The following is a 20,653-nucleotide window of genomic DNA, read 5'->3' as shown; positions in this document are numbered from 1 at the left end:
CTACTTTCTCTTGTACCAAGTAACAAAACATTAGGCATTGTGCACTTAGGGTAGACTCATGAGTACATTTTTAGTTTACAGCCTCTTTTGTTATCTAAGGTTAGCAGCTGACAGTGTCACTCGCTGCAAAGAGAAGCATCTCATGTTGTAATAAACTCTGCATTTACTGTCCACCGTTTAGAAATCTTCCCTTCAACCAATAAAGATGTCAGTAGGAGTACTTTGCTCTAGTGCTGAAACACGCGGCTGGCAGACACGTAATCAACTTGGCTCCACAAAATACTGTTTTTATATTGTGAAAGGCTGCAATACTGCACTAAGAGATTTTTTGAGTTCGCTTGGACTTCAACATATAATTTTTTTATTGGTGCCTTTTGTGCTTCAGTTCACTTTTCAGTTAGTTCAATAAAAGAATGTTGAAAATAATTTCATTTTTTAATTCAGCTAGCAATTTATTGTATTTTAGCAGTATACTGAAAGCATGATAAAGGCAGAACTGAGTGCATTTTAAGATATGTATTTATATCGCGAGTACGGCTATCAAAAAAAGCACTCATTTCAATCAATTAATCACAGAAACAATAATGTGTGCCACAGTGGCTTTGTCACATGATGGACATAGACGAGACAACGCTGAATGAATGAATGTGAATGAACGTTTAAATTTAAAAAAAAAAAAAAAAAAATGCTGAAATGACACTGTTAATAGGGTCAACGTTCTCTGCAATTTCTGCAGTAAGGAATTCTTGTACCATTGGAGTACTTCAGGCCTGAAATAATCACCTCAACGCAAAGCATTTAGCAGCCAACCTGGTGGAGGAAAGGGGGAACAATTGTGTCCAAAACCCAGCAGCTGTACTACGACGCATCTGCCAAAATTCATTGGAACTGACATTTTTTAAATACTTTCACAGCAAAAGTTGATGTATGCGATTAATTTAGATTAACTAATCACAGAGCATGTAATTAATTAGATTAATTTTTAAAATCGCTTGACAGCCCTGATTGCAAGTAATATCATGATCACGACATTAAATATTATTGTATATATTTTCCTTATATCGTGCAGCCCTATAATTGACAACAGTTTTTGTCATCGATCAATCTCTTCTCAAGCAAAAAAAAGCCAAATATTTGTGAGTTCCAGTTTCTCAACTGTGATAACTGCCTGCTTTTCTCCTTTTTTTTACCACATCATATTACTGTATTAGGCTGCAATTTACTATCATGTTCAGCATCAGTTATTCTGTCATTTTCTCAATTAGTCATTGATCCTTTGATCCATGAAGTGTTAAAGTGGCAGTGGACATCCTCAGTTGCAGAACTTAAAGTCACAGTCATGTAAGACAAAGAAAAGCAGCAAATACGCACAGTTAAGCTGAGGATTTTGGGATTTTTGCTAAAAAAAAACGTACTGTGAGATTGTAAATTAATCAGCAAAATAATTGTTACAATATTCTGTCAATCATTTGGATGACTTGAATCAGTATTCTATTGATTAATCAAAATGTTTTAGCTCAATTATTTTGAATTGAATATGTTGTACACTCCCACAAATCAATACATTTGAAGATGCCCCGTTGGGCTCTGAGGTCATCAATACTGAAAATAAATATAAGTTGCAGCCCTAATTTGGACATCAACATAAATGACAACGCAAACAGCATGTTACTTACAGAAGGTCCGGGAAGACCAGGGAAACCTCTCTCACCACGCTGTCCGGGCAGACCGACGATACCACGCTGACCAGCCAGACCCTGAGGACCTGAAGGACCCAGGGGACCCTGATAGAGGAGAAGAAGAAAAGGGGGAATTAATGTGTGGTAAATGTATCAACAGTAAAAATATTTGGTATGATTTATCAATGGTTGTGTTTTTTGTCTTTATTTTCATCATGTATAGAACAGTCTTGTTATTACAGACATAATATACAACTATACTGACAAATTCTGATAGCCAGAATGCTTTCTGGTGGACTGTACTGTACTGAAACAGTTTTAAACGACCTCTCATTACTACATTACCTCTGTGGCATTTCTGTACTGAAATATCTTGTCACTGACACAGATGCTCTGTACAATGTATCTGTGATGAGCTAATATAAGACGATACACCCCCTCGGTCCATTTCAATATACAACACAAATAACTCAAATAAATATAAATGATAAAAAAAACTAATGTTGTAACTACACAGCTGTCTGGACCTAACCTTAACACACACAATTTTCTAATACCTATAATAGTGTGACATTTTTTAACACAAGAAGGTATCCACATCTTGAAGAAACAGTTTGACACTCTGGGCAAGACGCTTATTCACTCAATGCCACTCTCATTTGTACATAAAGATGAAGCTACAGTCTCAGCTCAGCTTAGCACAAAGACTAATGACAGCTAAGGGGAAATCATAGAAATAAATGAGAGTAGAACGGACTAGAAAGGTGGTCAGGGCACATATTTCACCACTGCAACTGTTGTAGCGGGCAAAGTTTCTTATAAACTCCGGTATAAACAAACCAAACTGCAGCAAGTTGTGAACTCACTAAGGTGAGGGTTTGACAGTGACAACAAAACAAGCTGTAAAGTAGTACATTTTAAAATGAGCATTCTGCTTCTTTCAGTTTATTACTGTAACTGTTATTGACCTGTTTCTTTTGTTGCCACTAATTTCATGTGTGTTCGAGCTGTAGCTGCCTTAAAAGTGCTTTTCAAAACAGTTAAAACGTGTTTTACATGTCAATAATTAAAACAGACAAGACATTAAAACAACTTTTAAAAGAACTGATAAAAACAATTTAGTACACTAAAACTAAAACTAAATGATCTTAAAACTTAAGTAAAATCAGGAAAGGCTCTCTCCGATAAAAGTATGTTTCAAGAAGGGACTTAAAAGAGATCACTGACTCAGCTGACCCGATTTCCTCGGGCAGACTGTTCCAGAGCCTCGGGGCCCTGACAGCAAACACTGTCCCCTTTACTTTGAAGCCGGGCCTCTGGAACAGACAAAAGAACTCTGCCCGAGGACCTCAAAGTACATCCTGGTGTGTATGGTACTAAGAAGTCGGAGATATAGCTGGGACACAGACCATGAAGAGCCTTAAGAGTAATCAGTAAAATCTTTTTTCTATTCTAAAACATACTGGGAGCCAGTGTGAAGAGGCTAAAACTGGAGTGATGTCATCAAGTCTTTTGGTTCTAGTTAAAAGCCTGGCCTCTGAAAAAGGAGGGACAGCCACCGCTCAGCACACAGTGTTCTCAAACTAGTAAGTTTGACACACTTTACGGCCTGACTGACGTGAGATGTCACCATAACAGCTAACAACAGTCACTGTTTTCTGTTGTACTAGACAAATGACCACAGGAAACAGCTCAGTGTCCTCTCTATCCCATTTATTTCAATGTGTGAAACAGCTAGTATGACTCTGTACCTACCAGCACCTGTAAACCTCACTGATTAACATGTTACATCCCGCTCATTTAATCTGTAAAAATCCTGTAGTTTAATTACTATAATTTGTGGTTTTAAAGGGGATTATGTGCCAGACTATTTCTTGGCCAGGAGCAGTGACTTCCTGGAGTTTTGTCGTCAGTTGCCAGGCAACATTTGTTGACATGTGCTCAACACAACAGAGTGTAGCCAACTTTATGACTGTGTTTTATTTTCATTCTGTTCTTTTTTTGGGAATTTCTGCTTCAGTCATTCTGTTTTCTGTACTTGATTTATATCTCATGTTATTCGCTTCACCTGAGATTTTCACAACAACAAACATCAACATTGATCTCTCAGTCAGCTCTCAGGTCTGCTTCATCAACACCACGGCACAGTCTGCCACACATCCTGCGGTGGCACAGTGAAAGCTCCCTGAACCCATGATCTCGATAAATGCTGACTGACACCTGAGATGTGATCGTTCAACTGACAAAGACTTGATGTGCTGATAAATGGTTTAAGATTTCATATATGTGATCTATAGATAGGGAGCGTGTCAACGCAGCAGCTATCTTCACGTGTGAGTATGCAATCATCTGTGGTTTGTCATTACCTTGACAGGGACTCGACATGCCTTTATGAGGGGTATGTTTGTGTATATGTGTGTGTGTGTGTGTGTGTGTGTGTGTGTGTGTCGCATGGCAAGGTAAAAGCCTGGGGTCCTGTCATTAGTCTGTCACTGAGCCTGTGCTGCCCTGTGTCGTCATATGTCTTGGTCTGCTATTACAGCCTGTGATGGACACTGACAGCTCTGTGTATTAATGGAGAGTTTGCTCGGCTGCTGTCCATTACTGATGAAATTGGCTCTTTCGGCTGACAGGGCTACGTAAAAGTCGACAGAAATGTAGAAAACAAACACATTTAACCATTTTTTCCCTCTCTATAATGGACACCTATGTTCACCTTGACTTGTTCAAGGGGATGTGCTGTCTGGAGAGGAAGAGAGCGAGTGGGTAAATATGTGGGTGCTGGAGGGATTGGAGTGGCATTTCAAGTGTCACAAGGTCAAGAAGTTAGAGCTTATGTAAAAGCCTACAAGCGTCTCAAGTGTTATACGGAGGAATATGATTAAGTCATGACAAACTCACAGGGGGACCATCCTCTCCAGCATCTCCCTTCTCTCCAGGAGTCCCAGCAGGGCCACGGAGCCCAGCGTCACCCTGTCTGCCTGGGGGTCCACCATCACCCCTCACACCCTTGGGTCCATCTTTACCAGGGGGGCCAGCAGGACCAGCAGGTCCAGGATTACCCTAGAACATGTGAGGAGAATAATTTAACATACATGAAATGAGATGACAAGCATGAAATAAGTCTACATTGTAATACATGTAATTTCTTTTGTGCACAAGCTTCCATACACATCCACACACTGTGTCTACAGACAGAGCCTGCGGGATTATTGAAACACAGATGTTACATTTCTATAACCTTAATGAGCTCCTGGGTGTCTGTGCATCTCTAAATTACTTTTGATAACACATATCTTATATTAACTGTGAACAGCTGCCACTGTGTCAGACATACTGTTTTGGTAGTGTGAAGGTGTTGAAACTGCATGAATAAATGCTGCACAGGTGCAAATTAAAAAGACATCTTAAGTGACAGTAAGTCAGGTGGCATTTAGAAAACATTCCTGTATCTGCTCTGCTGCACCTTTGCTTACAAAACATAAATGAAGCCCACTGAAGGTTGAATTATGTTTACCTATTCTAGAAGTCCAGGTTAAAATATGGTAGACTACAAACTTTTTTTTAAAAAATATGTAGCAATATCAGCATCTCTATCTATTCTATGGACATGGACCAGGCCAAAGCAGTTGGGTGTATTTGTGAACTTACATTGGGACCAGGGGGTCCAACTCGGCCAGCAGCTCCAGGGAAACCAGTGGCACCCTGCAAGAGAAAGGTTCGTTACAAAAAGCCAGAAAGAAACAAATTGTGCATGTGCTCAGTAGTGATATGAAACAAAGTTGAGTATCTATACTTTACTTGAGTTTTTATATTTCAGTCAAAATTCACTTTTACTTCACTATATTTCCTAAATAAAATATATTGTTTTATTCTAAAACATTTCTATGTATTGGAGTAAAAGCATCTTACTCCAGTGCTGATGTTATTTCTACTTCCTAAGGCTTGTTGTTACTCATTGCTACAAAATAAGACCGGAAGCTTTGGTCTTTTGGTCAGATCAAAGGTTAATCACATAAGGGCAGGTGTAAACAAGACTTAAATTTGGATTTGCAGTTGAGCCCAGGCGGCTGATCTGCATGTCAGATTAGCTGGTACACGCTAGCGACTACATTCCACTTGACAACGAGACCGGCGTCATGATGGAAGCAGAAAATGGCGTCCCACAGCAGAGGTGCTGAGTCATGATTGAAGGAGATAAAGATTTGTGACAGGTAACTACGGGGTGACTGCTCCACTGCAGTGTGTCAGCCCTGGAGGTCAAAGGTTTACTTCAAATCCTTTAAGGTGTGAAAAAGACCTTGTTTTTCTTAAAGTGTAATGTGCACTCCATTTTTATGGTGGTGTACCTGTTAAAAAGAAATAAACTTCATAATCCTCAGAATCCTGACTGCTTGCTTTCTTATTACCAGCATTTACCTGTACTTTTCGTTTCAATACTTTGTTACATTTAATATAATAAAATTACTTATGATACTTAAGTACAGTAAATATCAGATATTCTAAGACTTTTACTCAAGTAATATTCTAATATGTGAGTCATTTTCTGGTAAGATATCTGTGCTTTTACTCAAATATGGCTTTCAGCTACTTTATTCACTGCATGTGTGACTGTGAGACAAAAATAAAACACTTCTAACAATAAAGATAATTTTAAAAGGTCACTTACAGGAGGTCCCTGAGCACCACGAGCACCTTTGGGTCCAGAAACACCGGTAGGACCCTGGAACAGAAAACTGTAGGTTACTGTCTGGCATTTATTTTATGTTTTATTAATAATAAATCTGAATTTTAACCCCACATAAGTTATAAACCCTGATAATTTAGGTTTTAGGCAAAGCAAGAAAACAAAAACACCCACTGCAGGTCCGGGGGCACCAGAGGGTCCTTGGGGTCCAGGGGCACCAGCGTCACCCTTCTGTCCAGATTCTCCCTGCTCTCCCTTGAGTCCTGGCTGACCGTCAGCACCCTGAAATAACAAGACAGAAAGAGCTGAATAAATTAAATATTAATAATTCAGCTGTTAACAAAACAAATATTTGAGCAGTTTGTTTAAAATTGAGGTTGATGGTTCTTCATGGTTCCCTACAAAACTTAAGTTATAAGGGGACACCACTGATTTTACACATAAAGGTCAGTTTAATAGTGATTGTTCATACAGCTCAGCCTGTGAAAACACTAATATAATGTCTTCAATGGCCCTGGAAAGATGCTTGAGTTTGGGGCATGACATATTCAAAGGACAAAAAGTCAGGATATCTTATTTTCTGCTGCTTTTTCAGTTGTTTTAATGCACCTTCTGCCTCATGCCTCCCAACTTTGTAGAAGTGCAATGCTTGAGCTATGCATACAGAAATGTATCCTTTAAATCCCAATCAAATCATCAGTGGCCAATAAGAAGCCAAGACACATTAAATCTCTTAAAGAAATAAGTCACCCACAGAATGACCATTTGTAAAGCAATAACTGTCGTGTTACGTTGAATTTGTAACGGCAACTTTGTTTTTCTCACATGACTCCACGGAAAACGGTGACAGAATAATCTAAATCTCATTTATCCAGTCGTGTGTTCAGTTCTTCCTCAACAATGTATTTTTGCTAAAAACCTTGGTGCTGGAGTCTGGCTTTGAAGAAAGCATAGAAAAGTTTAATTTTCAGTTCAGTTTTAGGTAGTAAAGTTTTAGCAAAAATGCATGTTTGGGAAGTACCGAGCATACGACTGATAAATGAGACTCAGATCATATTTTACTAATCTACACTGAAGATTTGAACTCTCAGAAATTTTAAGTGAGACTATGTAAATTTTGAAAGAAGAAATAACATATTCTTCCTCCTCTAAATCTTCTAAATAAAAAAGCTGGAGTCATGAGCAATAAAACAAACTCATGCTCACTTTATTACACACTAGTTAGATACTGTACAGTTACGATTACAGTCATAGGGCGGCTGTGGCTCAGAGGTAGAGCCAGTTGTCCACCTATTGGAAGATCCGGGGTTCGATGCCTGGCTCCTCTGGTCTGCATGTTGAAGTAGGATAGGGCAGGATATTGAACCCTAAATTGCTCTCGATTGGCTGTTCCATTGGTGTGTGAGAGTATGTGAATGTTGGCAGCGTGTATGGTAGCCTCGGCTGCCAGTGTGTGAATGGGTGAATGTAACATAGTGAAAAAGCGCTTTGAGTGGTTGGAAGACTAGGAAGGTGCAATACAAGTTTGTTTGTTTTTTGACAGTTCATTTGACAGTTGTATTAAGGGTTTCGAATGAACCTTCAAATTTCCAGTGTCTATTGTCATATTTTATGTCACCACCCTAAAAAATCCTTGAACAAAATCCTCAATTTGAATAAAGTGATTCATTGGATTAAATGAGTTAGCCTCCTTATTTAAAAAGAAAATTAAATCAATTTACTTTAATGAATAAAAGTAATTTATTGTGCTGTTATTTTGCTGCTGCCCCCAGGTGCATGCCTCCCTTTGTGGGTGGCAAGTGGGAGAGCAAAGTTTTTGGACTGTGGTAAAATGTTTCTTTTGAAAGGCTAAACACGAGCAAATGTGGACTGAAGTGGAATATATTGTCAGGTTAAAACATGCTGTGAATTTTATTATTATTGTGTGACTGTTACTTGTGGCCTGAGCGGCTGGTGTTCAGCATGGGTCCATGTCATTGGTTCGACAGCCCATTGGTTCGACAGCCCATTGGTTCGACATCCCATTAGTCCGACTGTCCGCGGTGCTGAACGGCTCGCGGCGGGCGTATGGTGCGCCGCGACCGGCTTGAGGCGGAGCAGGCTCACGGCTTATGTGTCACTTTCTTTTTCATTTTAACCCACACCATGATCTTTTCCTGACCCTAACCAAGTGGTTTTTGTGCCTAAACCTAACCAGACCTTAACCACAGGGCATCATGATGATTTCGGAACAGACTTCGGAACAATGAGTTTAATATGGTCGGAACAATGGGATGTCGAACCAATGGGCAGTTCACTTCAGCATAAGTTACACACACTTCCTTCAAAGTGGCAGCTGTTTACTGTAGAGGAAATACACTCATAAACTTTCTTTTCCTTTTCCCTCTCTGGTGATTTTTCTTTCACACAAAACATGACTGAGGATGAAGTGAGTGCGACAGAAGTGTGAACACTGATTTCAAAATATTTAATAAGAGCTGCCGATGTTTTACGTAGCACTCATGTCTGTTTTCAGTCTGTGTGGTGATGAGCTGTGATGTTACAGTCTGTTAGCTGTGAACCAAAAATGATTTAGACACCTTGTGGAGTTATTCATCCTGACATAAATTCAATAATTAATCACAGCGCGACCGAGACAAAAAAGATAAATTGTGTTGTCACAAAACTATTGATGAAAATCCATTTGAAAGGATGCAGCTTATTAAAAACATTTATTCAGTGTCTGCCTGGAGTTTTTGGAGAGGAACTAAATGGATGAGTGATGTGAAGACTTCCAACTGTCTACACTCTAATTTCTCTCCACAGACTAACACACTGAGGATGACAAGACATATTTCAACACACAAAATGACTCACAGAGGCCTCAAACAGAAGTAAAGACAATTAGATATCCAGGTGGTTCCAGATAATAATAATAGACAGGTCTGAAATAAGAAAAGCTGTGTAATGTTGATGTGTGTCGTCTCTCAGCTCATAACTCTTTTGATGAAAGAAAATAATCCATTTAAGATGGCGTCTTATTTGTCAGGTAACAAAACATGAGGTGAGGTCTTCCATCCATTTTCTTATCGAGAGAATGAAATAATAAATATAATTGTCTAGTGTTTAGGTTATGTTTTATATATCCGCTGTGCTTTAATCAGATCCTTTAATTTTTCCTTTTATGTTAATAGTTTTAAAAAGTGTGCAACTTTTTGTATTGTTAGGTTTAATTCATGCAAAAGTATTTTTACATTTTTTTTGGTGTTTGCCTTTATTAAACATGACAGTATTTTAAGTGTGAAATGGGGGTAGAGAGAAGAGATGACCTGCAGCAAAGGGTCGCAGGCTGGAATCAAACCTGCAGCCACTGTGGCAAGTATGCTGCCTTTATACATGGGACGACCACCCTACCCACTGAGCAACTGGGGGGCTTGAGGTACATTTGATTCTAACTGAATTCACACATATACTGAGTGTTACTTAGCAGTATTTATAAGATGCAATTCTTATATTCTGTCCTCTAAATAGATTCACCTCAGATCATAAAAAGTAAGGTGAGAGTATTGGTAAAATATCCTTTAAGGTGCTGTCTGTGACTGTGGAGATAAACGGTCTATCATCGAGTCTCCCTCCATCATAAAGAACTTGGTGATGGAGGCATGAGGTTGCTCTTCTTGAGGGATCACAGCTGTTCTCCTGTTTTATTTTGATTTTTTTTTTAATATCATGTTGTGTATGTTGTATTTTATGCTGTGATTCTGCACAGCTCCTACCTTGCCCAGGTCTCTCTTGAAAAGATTTTGATCTCAATGGGACTTCCTGGTAAAATAAAAAATAAATTCCCAGGTCGTCAAATGTCTATGGTTTGTGCTGGCAGTCGGATTGAACCGTTAACTCACAGCTTTGGTATTTGACAACCTTGGAATGAGACTCAGCATCATTTATCTTTCTCCAGAGTTATATATGCCACCTTAAGCTTAGAAATATTTATGACTGAACAGAAAATCTACAAAGATATCTACAATATAACATTTGTTTTAAAATTAAGATTTCAAGATTTGTAGACATGTCAAGAACAAGACTACAGGGCCGTCATGTATATGTCCTAGTTTACAGCCCTGGAGTCATGCTCTTCAGACCTCTGCAGAGCAGAGTGCTGGTTGGTGTTGTTAGTGTTACTTACAGGAGGTCCAGCAAATCCAGCAGGCCCAGGAGGTCCAGTCTCACCCCTGTCACCCTGAAAGAGGAGGAAAGAGAGGCAACAAACACTCAGACATTAGTTCACGCTGCAGTGCTCACTGAAAGGAAGGTAATGGGTTAAAAAATTCAACACAGACAGCTACTATTTTATACCTATAATCTGTACTCTTACAAAATGATTGTCTCTACGCAAAAACCTACTTATAAATCAGGTTTAATCATTGTATATAAAAAAATCCTCCTTCAAGCTTTTATCTAATGAAATGGCATCCCATTATATGAATGAATTGATACTGGTTAAACTGTGTCACTTACAGGAGCACCGCGGGTACCAGGAGCTCCAGAGGGACCAGCAGGACCAGCTTCACCCTATAGAAAACACAGTAGCATCAGGAACACATGCTAAACTGTGAACAGTGGGTTCAGATAGATGTGCAGTCAAAAACAGTTGGATAAGCCCCATGTTTAATAATAAATTAATACAAGAAACTGCCAATAAATATATAATAATCAAAATGATATAACACTCACCTTCTCACCATTGGGACCACCAGGACCAGGAGGACCAATGGGACCAGTGAGACCCTGAAACAGGAAACCGTATGAGTGTAAAAATGTAACACTCCCCTTTGTAGGAACAAATATTCTAACTATGTTAAAGGATTGAACATTTATGAATATGTGAGTGGAGCTGCTGCCACACTGAGAAATTATTGTTATCACAATGACATTCACTTACTCTACCACCGTCTTTGCCGGGAGCACCTTCGGGTCCTTTCTCTCCAATGTCACCCTATGGGAACATAAATACAAGTCAGTCACCTGACAAAAGCATAGACACACAATTTAACATCAAGAGAGAAAACTCTGCATATTAAATGTTTAAATATTCAATCATTAGCTCCCATTGTGGCTTACTCTGTCTCCTTTGGGTCCAGGAATGCCGGCAGCTCCTCTCTCTCCAGGCATACCCTGCAGGCCGGGGGGTCCCTGAGCTCCACCAGCACCAGCAGGTCCGATGGCTCCCTAATGTGGAGCAGGAGTAAATGATTAGGCAGTGACAGCCAAGTTACTTCAGGGTCATTGTATTCTATTATATAACTGTGTGCAAGCGCCTGCTTCAGGTGTGTGAGGGTGTTTTCAGATTGCTTTTGCAGAGATTCTGTGTTTACTTATACATGAGTCAAAAACACAAAAATGGTGCTGCCACAGAGTAAGAAGGCTTCGACTTATTCAACCTACAGCCATCTTTGTTTAAGCGTGCTCTGCTCAGAGGACTGACAGAATTAAAACAGCTCAGTTTAATATTATTCACCTGACACAGGTTGTTCAGTTGCTGGACTAAAATAACCTTTTGCCAACTTTGTTGACCAGATCAATTTAATTTAAGTGCAGACAAATAAACTTTGCCAGACATTAAAAATATCTCAAATCCCTCTTACTCCTTTTGATTCAACATTTTGACATTTAATTTAGTAATTTAATAAGAAATCATTTTTTAAAAAAAAATCATAACAAAGCCAAGGTACTGAAAGGAAAAACAGACTTTGATTTTTTTTAAGTGGCTCCAGCGGGCCCACTCCTGGTCAGAAGTTGTCAGGCTTATCAGCAGTGCTTTCTACTGCAGCCTCAGCCTGGAGATCAGACACACAAACACCGCCTCAGCTGTCTGTCTCCACTCATTTAGCTGTAACCACAGGGCACGCTGGCTGCGAACACATTCAAACTGCATTGCTAATGCAGCGGCCAAATGTACAATTTGCTTTTTGCAACACATCATCTCTGCATCTTTCTCAGAATCGAGATCCTCAAACTGTCTGCTCGTCTGTCTGCCATCACCATCATGCCAGCTCTATAATCCTCATCTTCTCTATCCCCTCCTGTCTGACCTTCAGGGTAGAAAACCTATGAACTGGGATTAAAATCTGACCAGATAACAGACCAAAAGTAAGAATTTTAGCCACTTTGAGCTCTTCCTGCACTCACAGTGCAGTTGGGACGACTACCTGCACTGACTGGAATTTGTTGATGGCTGATAAGCAGGTGACTGTCTAGCCTGATTGGAAATACGCCGAGGTACCAGAAGATCTTATTCTTAATAAAAAAAAAAAATAAAAAAAATAGTCACATTTTATAAACTCACTAAATGTAGCATTTGAATGCAGATAAAGAGAAACAACCGAATTGATCTATATTTTTATTGTAATTTTATTCTGTTCTACATTTATGTTTCTTGATTTGTTTGATATGTTTTTATTCTTAATTTCATCTTTATGTTTATGTCATGCAGCAAAACACCAAAGCAAATTTCTTGTACGTGAAAACCTACTTGGCAATAAACTTAATTCTGATTGTGAGTATCAAAGCAGTCCTCTATTAAAATGATAAATACTCTGCGCAAGGTTTCCCACATGTTTTTAATAGAGGTAAGAAGCCTCGCCTGAAATAAAGACTGTTGTATCTGCTAATGTCATAAAAAATGAACACCTACAACAAAAAAAACAACCAGTCCAACAAAACTTTTTGTTTGCTCTTGTTTGTTTGTCTTATTTATATGTACAATATCCATCATTTAGTAATGTTTATGTCCAGATATGTGTGTGCCGAGTGTGTATGCTTCTATATACAAACTGTTTGTGCAATAGCATTGCAACGATAAATAAATGAGTTGTCAACTATTAAATTAATCTGCAACTAATCTGATTACAGATTAATCACTTTGTGCAATTTTTTAAGATAAAAAAGCCAAACTTTTATGATCGCAGCTTCTTAAATGTGAATATTTTCTGATCTCTTCACTCCTCTGACAGTAAACTGAATATCTTCGTGTGTTGTGGACAAAACAAGACTTCTGAGGAAATCATCATGGGCTTTGGGAAACACCGTTCGACATTCTTCATCATTTACTGACATTTTATAGACCAAACAACTAAGTGATTAATCGAGACAATATTTGACAGATGAATCAACAATGAAAATAATCAGTATTTGCGGCCCTACTGTACAATGACCAAGCCTGATCATCTATATGTATATGTGACTAGCAGGGCTGGTAAGTAATGGAATACAAGTGAGTAAATGACGCATTTACAATACAAAATATGAGTAACTGTATTCTGTTACTTTTACTGTCTGTCAAAATAGATGGCTCAAAGGGATTACTTTATTTATTGTGTTTATTTGCTCTATCATTGTGTCCTAGCTGAATGCAACATAAGTGAGTGTCAGTTTGATTGCATTTTTTTCTATAGGAATGTTCCAACTGGCCATGAGCGACGCTGTGCTGCTATTTTGAACTGAACTTTTGTGGGAAGCCCTGTCTGTTAATTCCTGTTGCTTGATCTGAAAGCTTTGCAGGATGAGGAATGGCTGATTTATGAAGCTCAAATGAGAAGTTATCTACATGACACCTCATCAGTTAAATGCAAAACCTAAACAAGGTTCCAGCTGGCTGAGGGGAGAATAATCCAAAGTATTTAGAATACATCACTTACATTTTAGGGCATGCATTCAGTAATCTGTAGTGAAATACATTTTAAAAATAACTTTCCCACACTGGTGACAGTGCTGTATGCTCACATGTATACTTATATTTTCTTGTTAAAAAATTACTTTTCAGTGTCATTTGTATGCCTTTATGAACAGTAGAGACCCAACAGGAAATGAGGGGCAAGAGATGGGAGTGACTCGCAACTGAGCTCTCTGGCCAGAATCAGACTGAGGGTATTTAGTTCATAGTTGGCACTCAAAAACAAAGCAATGCCTGATTGTCACATGTTGCATATATCCAAGGGTTGTAACCAGTTCAACATAAGTCTTGAAAAAATGAGTTAAATCCAGTAATTTACAGGAAAAAGAAGCAAAAATGAGACCAAAGTCTGAAAAGAATAAGCGTAAATTTCTGCAGCAGAAACTTATTTCTATGCTGTATTCATCTTGACATCCCTCAGACGCCCAAAAATTAATACACTATCATAAAAATTTGACATTTACCTTCAGTTTAACTGAGCAGAGGTGCTATTTCATACAAAAAAACCCATATAAACTTTTATTAGATTATCATCTACTAGCCAAAAATCACAGACAAGATATGTGAGGATCTGGGCAGCTAACCACTTCAAATAAAAAACTTTTTTGGGAGAACACTGAATGCATTCAACACAGCTCAACTCACAAACACCTGAGGTATAATAATTTAATTACACACACACACACATTATTGTTGCTGCTGCATGTGATAAGGACAGACTGGCAGTGGGACCACAGAGGATTAATTGCCAGCAGTGTGATTGCACCTCAGGCGATACCGTTTCATAATTTGATGGTTTTCCACCAGATGCTGGACTCACCTTGGGTCCGTCAGTTCCAGGAGTTCCTGGCAGACCACGAGGTCCCTGCAAACCCTGGGGGCCGGCAGCTCCTCTCTCTCCAGGGAAACCACGTTCTCCCTGAACGGCGACACAGTGACAATCAGCGGCATGTTTGACAATCAGTCAGTCAAACAAAAGTGAGGTTAAAGACAGACTGTCAACTCACTCTGGGTCCAGTAGCACCAGCAGCTCCACCCTCTCCAGGAACACCCTTAAAGGAGACAAGGAAGACGTGCAGGATCAGTATATGACAAATCAGGCCATGAATGTACGACTACTACTACTACATACTATTGTTTCTTGGGTTACAGCAGTGGCCAAGCTAACCCGAAAGTATGAGAAAGCGCAAGATATTAGCAGGATGTATTAAGTATAAAAACATATATTAAAGGGACCATGGACCTGGATATAAACATCTCAATGCTACACTTTTCCATTCACAGCAATGCAGAAATGATTTGAATGGTAAGATGACTCTGGAAATAAATGAAAATGTTTTAATAGGAAGATGTTTCTTCAGTACAAAACAATATTTCAGGTAGCATTTAATTTTAATTTATTTATTTCATAATTTCATTTATTGATCATTAATTCATTAAAAAATAATAATAATTTATTAATTTAATTTAATTTATGGAATAAAATGTTCAGCACCATTGAAATGGTGGAGCAAAGAACTAATTTTATTTTTAGCAAACTTTTTTTTAATTTATTTATTTATTTTTTTTACAAACTTTAATTATTGTTTTTTTACACACAAATTTCTGTCAGCCAACGCAGAAGTTAGCGTCGCCCTGGTTCTCTCGTCAAAAAGCCTATAGGATTTTTCCATTGGATTTTGGATTATTGTAAAGAATAAGCTCCGTGGCACACAAACATTTGTGATACTTGCACGATTTGTTCAGTAAGATAATCTTCACAACTGAACTCCACTTTTATGTGATAGTATAATAAATGGTAAAAATGTTGGCCTTTTGTCAACTCTGTCAGATTTCTGCAAAAATATTATATAATCAGGCATAAAAGGGGTAAGCTATATCCTAAGGACTCCTGTTTGACTTCCTGGTTTCCAAAAAAGGCAGAAATGTTGCTCAAGTACAGGTAAGCTTTCTAGTTTTTGATAAATCCATTAAATAATATTGCCATCAGATGTGTCTCAACCATAACATGTCAACTCTGCTGCCCTTTCAAGTCAAAACTAAATAAGAAATAAGGTTTAAAATGAGTATTTTGAACAGGGTTAAGAAAACTCGTAGCAAACTTTGAAAAACAAAATGGGCACTCTTTTTGTCAAATCCGTAAGACGTCAACTTCGTCAAAGATCTTACCTCTGACATCAATCATGTAGCTATACAAGAAAAAACTGAATCACTGGGATGCTGGCCCATTATAAGGTTTAATAGTCAAGACTTTGATCTTTTAAAAAATATTTTATTGCCTAATTATAGAGTAAAAATTGAACCCTCCAAAAGAGTAGGTTTTGTCCCAATTCTCAAGAATGAATAAGCTATATTTCACAAAAAAGTGCACTCACCTGGTCTCCAGGTTTGCCTCCCTCACCAGGGGGGCCAGGAGGTCCAGGCAGACCCTGAGCACAGCGAAGAAACAAAAAAGATGTAAACGAAAACCAACACTGAGTCAGAAATAAACAAAAACTGTAACAAATTCACATGCACCAATAAATCAGCACGTGTTGGTTAACAGAATATTTATGCAGCCTGAAACATTTCAGTGCACTTACAGACATACTTGGAGAAATGTCTGCCTTTATATATAAACCTGAACAGGTCATTTCAGGTAAAGGTTTGTGCAGACAGACTCACCTGGAAACCTGAGGGACCGGGCTGTCCTTGCTCTCCTCTCTCTCCAGCAGGGCCCTAAATAGATAATCAATAATAATCACAATCAACTTCTATCATACACTACATGTTAGGAATATCATGATTTAGATGTTTAAGATGGTGGAAAATTATTGGTTTGATTTTATGTATCAACATGGGGATAATTAGGGGATTTTTACATGTTGCTGTTTTTTTCAGGGTAAACAAGCTTTATTTTCGTAAGCTCATTGAAACACACACTTGAAAACAAACTGACAGTCTGTGAGTCAGTGACGCCGTCTTACAATGTCCAGAGATTAGTGTCAAGGACTTTTTTTTTCTTTCCAGACAGAGCTATAGTCGAGGCAGTCTGGGAAATGGAGATACCGAGGGTGGCTTCTAAGTGCAGACTGAGAAAAGGCAGAAAGATAATATCAGTGTTGACGCTATATGGAGTGGGATGGGGGGAGATAGAGATACGTACGGCGGGGCCGGGGGGTCCAGCAGGGCCGGTTTCTCCATCTTTGCCAGGCAGACCCTGCAGAGAGGAAGGACGAGAGGGAGGAGGGGGGAAGACGCAGGACGGGGAGAAAACAAACAGATAGATATCAACAGTTAAGCCAAAGGTGACGCTATAAAGTAGATAGATATCTGATAGCTATAACTAAGCTTCTCATGTGGAAGCTGAACTACAGAAATAACAGTAGATCAGTGGTGAGTCACAGTAACCAGAGAATACAAAACAACCCACTGGAAAATGATTATATTTAATCTGTTTGATCATTCAGATATTAATATAATCACAGAAAAACACAGTCTACGCTTCTTCAGCAGCTACGTCTATTTTTCCAGTTTTTTATAGTGTTTTCTTTATGTTGTATATTCCAGAACAGCCTTTTGTTATGTACCTGATTAATTAACGATTTATATGACTATGTATTAATGAAATTAATGTGTAAATAGGATATTCAGAAACGTGGTGATATCAGCTGAATGGTTTTCACATTTTCAAAGTGAGGCTCCATCTGAAGGCAGGAAAGGTGAATAACTTACTCTCAGACCAGGAGCTCCACCCAGTCCTTTCTCTCCAGACTTGCCAGGCTCACCCTAATCACGACAGAAACGAAATGCAGCCGTTAGTCACAGAGCCGCTGCTGATTTGCTTGGTCATGCATCTATTTCGAGAGGACGGAGTGTGAATGTAAGCGTGCACACCAAATGGCATGAAATTGTTCAGCAGTACTCCAGGTGTTGATCGTGTGGAGTTTCTATTCTTGATTCAGGGACTTATTTTTCAGAAAAGGACAAATAAAACAACAAAGACAGCAAAAGAAGTTCTACTGGCCCCAAAATCTATTATGTTTAAACAGGTGTGGATTTATTCCTATATAGATATCACCTTTATCTTGGTTGCACATTCACAATTCATTATTTTTATTTAATTACTCACAGTTGCTCCCTTGGGTCCGGGGAATCCCATCACACCAGGCTGTCCACGGGCTCCCTGTGGGCCGGGGGGTCCTGGGCGACCGTCCTCACCAGCAGCTCCCTGGTCAAGTAAAGTATTGTAATTTAATTATGGAACACAGTGAATGTGAAATAGACATCTTTTGTTTTAACTTATCATTATGAAGTAGTACTGATTTTACAATGTTATGGCTAAAGAATAATGCAATCTGCTTCATTTAGATCAGTTCCCTATAAGCCTTGCTTTCACTACATTATTCTGTCTGCCACCAAGGACGATCATCCGGGAAAATGAAGGCTCAATTTGTGGCACGAAGGAAGTTTGTCAACCATTGCTCAACCAAAACGGGAATAGGATAGCACTTTTGCTTTCCCTGATAGCTATCGTTAGCTATCCCCAGGTACCAAAGAACACCAATGTAAGTTCTTTGCAGTTACTATCCCCAGTGGTGGAAATGGCGGACAGCGGAACAACCGAAGTAACTGTGGAAACTGTGTAGGTTGCTAGACTTTTAGGAGAACAGAAAGTGATCCAGTTGTCTTTGCAACAGTTGCGCTAACAGTCATACCACTTGGAAACACTAAGGGGGGCTAAGAGTTAAAAAGTAAACTGTTTTCACTTTAAGAACTGCAAATGATGACCAAAAATTGCTTTACGGAAAAATCTAACAAGATAATCTAAGGGCCCTGACACACTAGGCCAACGGTCAGCCATCGGTGAGTGTCTGTGGCCCTAGTTTTGCAGTGTGTCCTGCATCGTTGGCACTTATGTCGGCCCGTGTTGGCCCTTGTAGGAATTTTTTGGCTGACTAAGCATGTTGAATCAGCATCAGAGACGGTGGAGCCTGTCAGTTGGAGAAATCACTCTGATTGGCAGTTCAAGGGAAACAGAAGTGAGGAAGGCAAACAAACAGCTAAAGTCAAGAGGGTGTAACATTGGAACAAACTTGTAATAAAAAGTGTGATTATTTTTTTTTAGCCACTGACAACACACCAGGTTGTGTTGTTGATGTGTTTACTGGCGAACTAGCATCTTGAATCCACCCTTACAGTCTAACCAGTTTCCCTTTTTGACTGATGAATAGACTACTGCTGCCTGCTGGTATGGAGAGTTATGTCCTCTCACACAGGTGCTAAATGTATGTGCTAGCTGGCTGTTAGCTGTAATCTTTACAATGTGTTCAAGTGCTCATTTTTTGGCTGAGACACAGGTGACGTGAGGCAACTTAACAGCTGGCCTTTGTCCCTGCTAGTTATTTGATGATGGTTTGGTGTGTCTGGTCCTTAAGCAGTCTATGAGCAACCATGTGGCCATAATAACATCTGTGAAAAGTAAAGGCAGTTGTAAAAATATGAGTGTGATAGTGAGCGGTAAGGGCCAGCCATGAAGAATGTTAAATCACACTTGGATTTCAACTGGTAAATGGGTATGGAGTTGGGTCTAGCAGAGAAATGTCCAGCATGGCCCAAGGATACGCAACAGTTAGTCAATTTGTTGAAATGTTCATTGCCCATAATAAATAAATAAACACATTTTAAAAACCCACAGGAGTAAACTAGGAAAGTCAGGAAGCAAAGAAATAACAGATCAAATAATCTGTCGATCATAATCAGCCTGACCACATGCCAGTCCCTCAGTCAGTCTGTCAGTAAACCATGATGTTTTAAATGAAATATAATCAAAGAAAAGCCAAATGTTCACGTTGCCAACATGAAAAAACACAGCACTGCTTTCTATTATCAGTGTTTCAAGTAGGGATGCACCGAAATGAAAATTTGTGGCCGATGCCAAAGCTGTATAATATTAAACGCTTGGCCGAATACCGAGTACCGAATAGCAAATATCGTTGTTTAGTTTTTCATTAGTTTTTGCAGATGAACCCCCTCCAGATTAGTGTTGTCACGGTACCAATATTGGATCCCACTGTACGATACCAATGAAAATATCATGGTTCTGAGTAGTATCACGATACCACAGCGAAAATGAGGCAGATGTGCCTTTTGTCATTTATGAAAAGATAAATCACTTTTCTATTATAGGCTACATCAATGATATTTCAATGGAATAAATTACTTATTGACTTATTCATACTTCAAAAGCAGCATCAATTAGTGATGAACACAGGGGGGATCAAAATAAAATAAATAAATAAAATGAAAATCAACCAGCCATCCTCCTCCCCTGACAAGTCCCTTCATAAGTAAAGAACAGGCCCTAAACTGCAGTGAGGTTTGTGGGCCGTGAACGACTCGTTTCTCCTCTGACACATCACATACCTGTGTTTGGCTGGCTCGGCTGTTCAGGTACTTCTGGGCAGTCATGACGCCAAGAAGAGGATATTAGTGGAGCCGACTTCTCCATTGCCGGTAAGCCGATGGCCACCGTATTTGACAGGAATACATTACTGTCTGTGTCTGTGACCCCCGTTCAACCCACAATCGGTGGGA

The 20,653-nt window shown here is 39.1% G+C and overlaps 1 protein-coding gene across 2 annotated transcripts in view; it reads right to left on the bottom strand.

The window, feature by feature from the left end:
• col2a1b (collagen, type II, alpha 1b) overlaps positions 1-20,653 on the bottom strand; it is a 72,159-nt gene that overhangs the window by 11,976 nt on the left and 39,530 nt on the right. For both annotated transcript variants that reach the window (XM_033626350.2, XM_033626351.2), the window contains 17 exons: positions 18,189-18,287; positions 17,792-17,845; positions 17,223-17,276; positions 16,742-16,795; positions 16,453-16,506; positions 15,085-15,129; positions 14,898-14,996; positions 11,467-11,574; positions 11,288-11,341; positions 11,080-11,133; positions 10,864-10,917; positions 10,532-10,585; positions 6,541-6,648; positions 6,349-6,402; positions 5,331-5,384; positions 4,581-4,742; positions 1,677-1,784 (listed from right to left, as the gene is read on the bottom strand). In XM_033626350.2, the coding sequence (XP_033482241.2) occupies positions 1,677-1,784; positions 4,581-4,742; positions 5,331-5,384; positions 6,349-6,402; positions 6,541-6,648; positions 10,532-10,585; positions 10,864-10,917; positions 11,080-11,133; positions 11,288-11,341; positions 11,467-11,574; positions 14,898-14,996; positions 15,085-15,129; positions 16,453-16,506; positions 16,742-16,795; positions 17,223-17,276; positions 17,792-17,845; positions 18,189-18,287 (1,269 nt within the window). The remainder of the gene's footprint in view (positions 1-1,676; positions 1,785-4,580; positions 4,743-5,330; positions 5,385-6,348; positions 6,403-6,540; positions 6,649-10,531; positions 10,586-10,863; positions 10,918-11,079; positions 11,134-11,287; positions 11,342-11,466; positions 11,575-14,897; positions 14,997-15,084; positions 15,130-16,452; positions 16,507-16,741; positions 16,796-17,222; positions 17,277-17,791; positions 17,846-18,188; positions 18,288-20,653) is intronic.

Source organism: Epinephelus lanceolatus, chromosome 1 (assembly GCF_041903045.1).
Source record: "Epinephelus lanceolatus isolate andai-2023 chromosome 1, ASM4190304v1, whole genome shotgun sequence".
Classification (NCBI taxonomy): domain Eukaryota; kingdom Metazoa; phylum Chordata; class Actinopteri; order Perciformes; family Serranidae; genus Epinephelus; species Epinephelus lanceolatus.
Note: the sequence above shows the minus strand (reverse complement) of the source record. Positions and strands in the feature narration are given on the sequence as shown.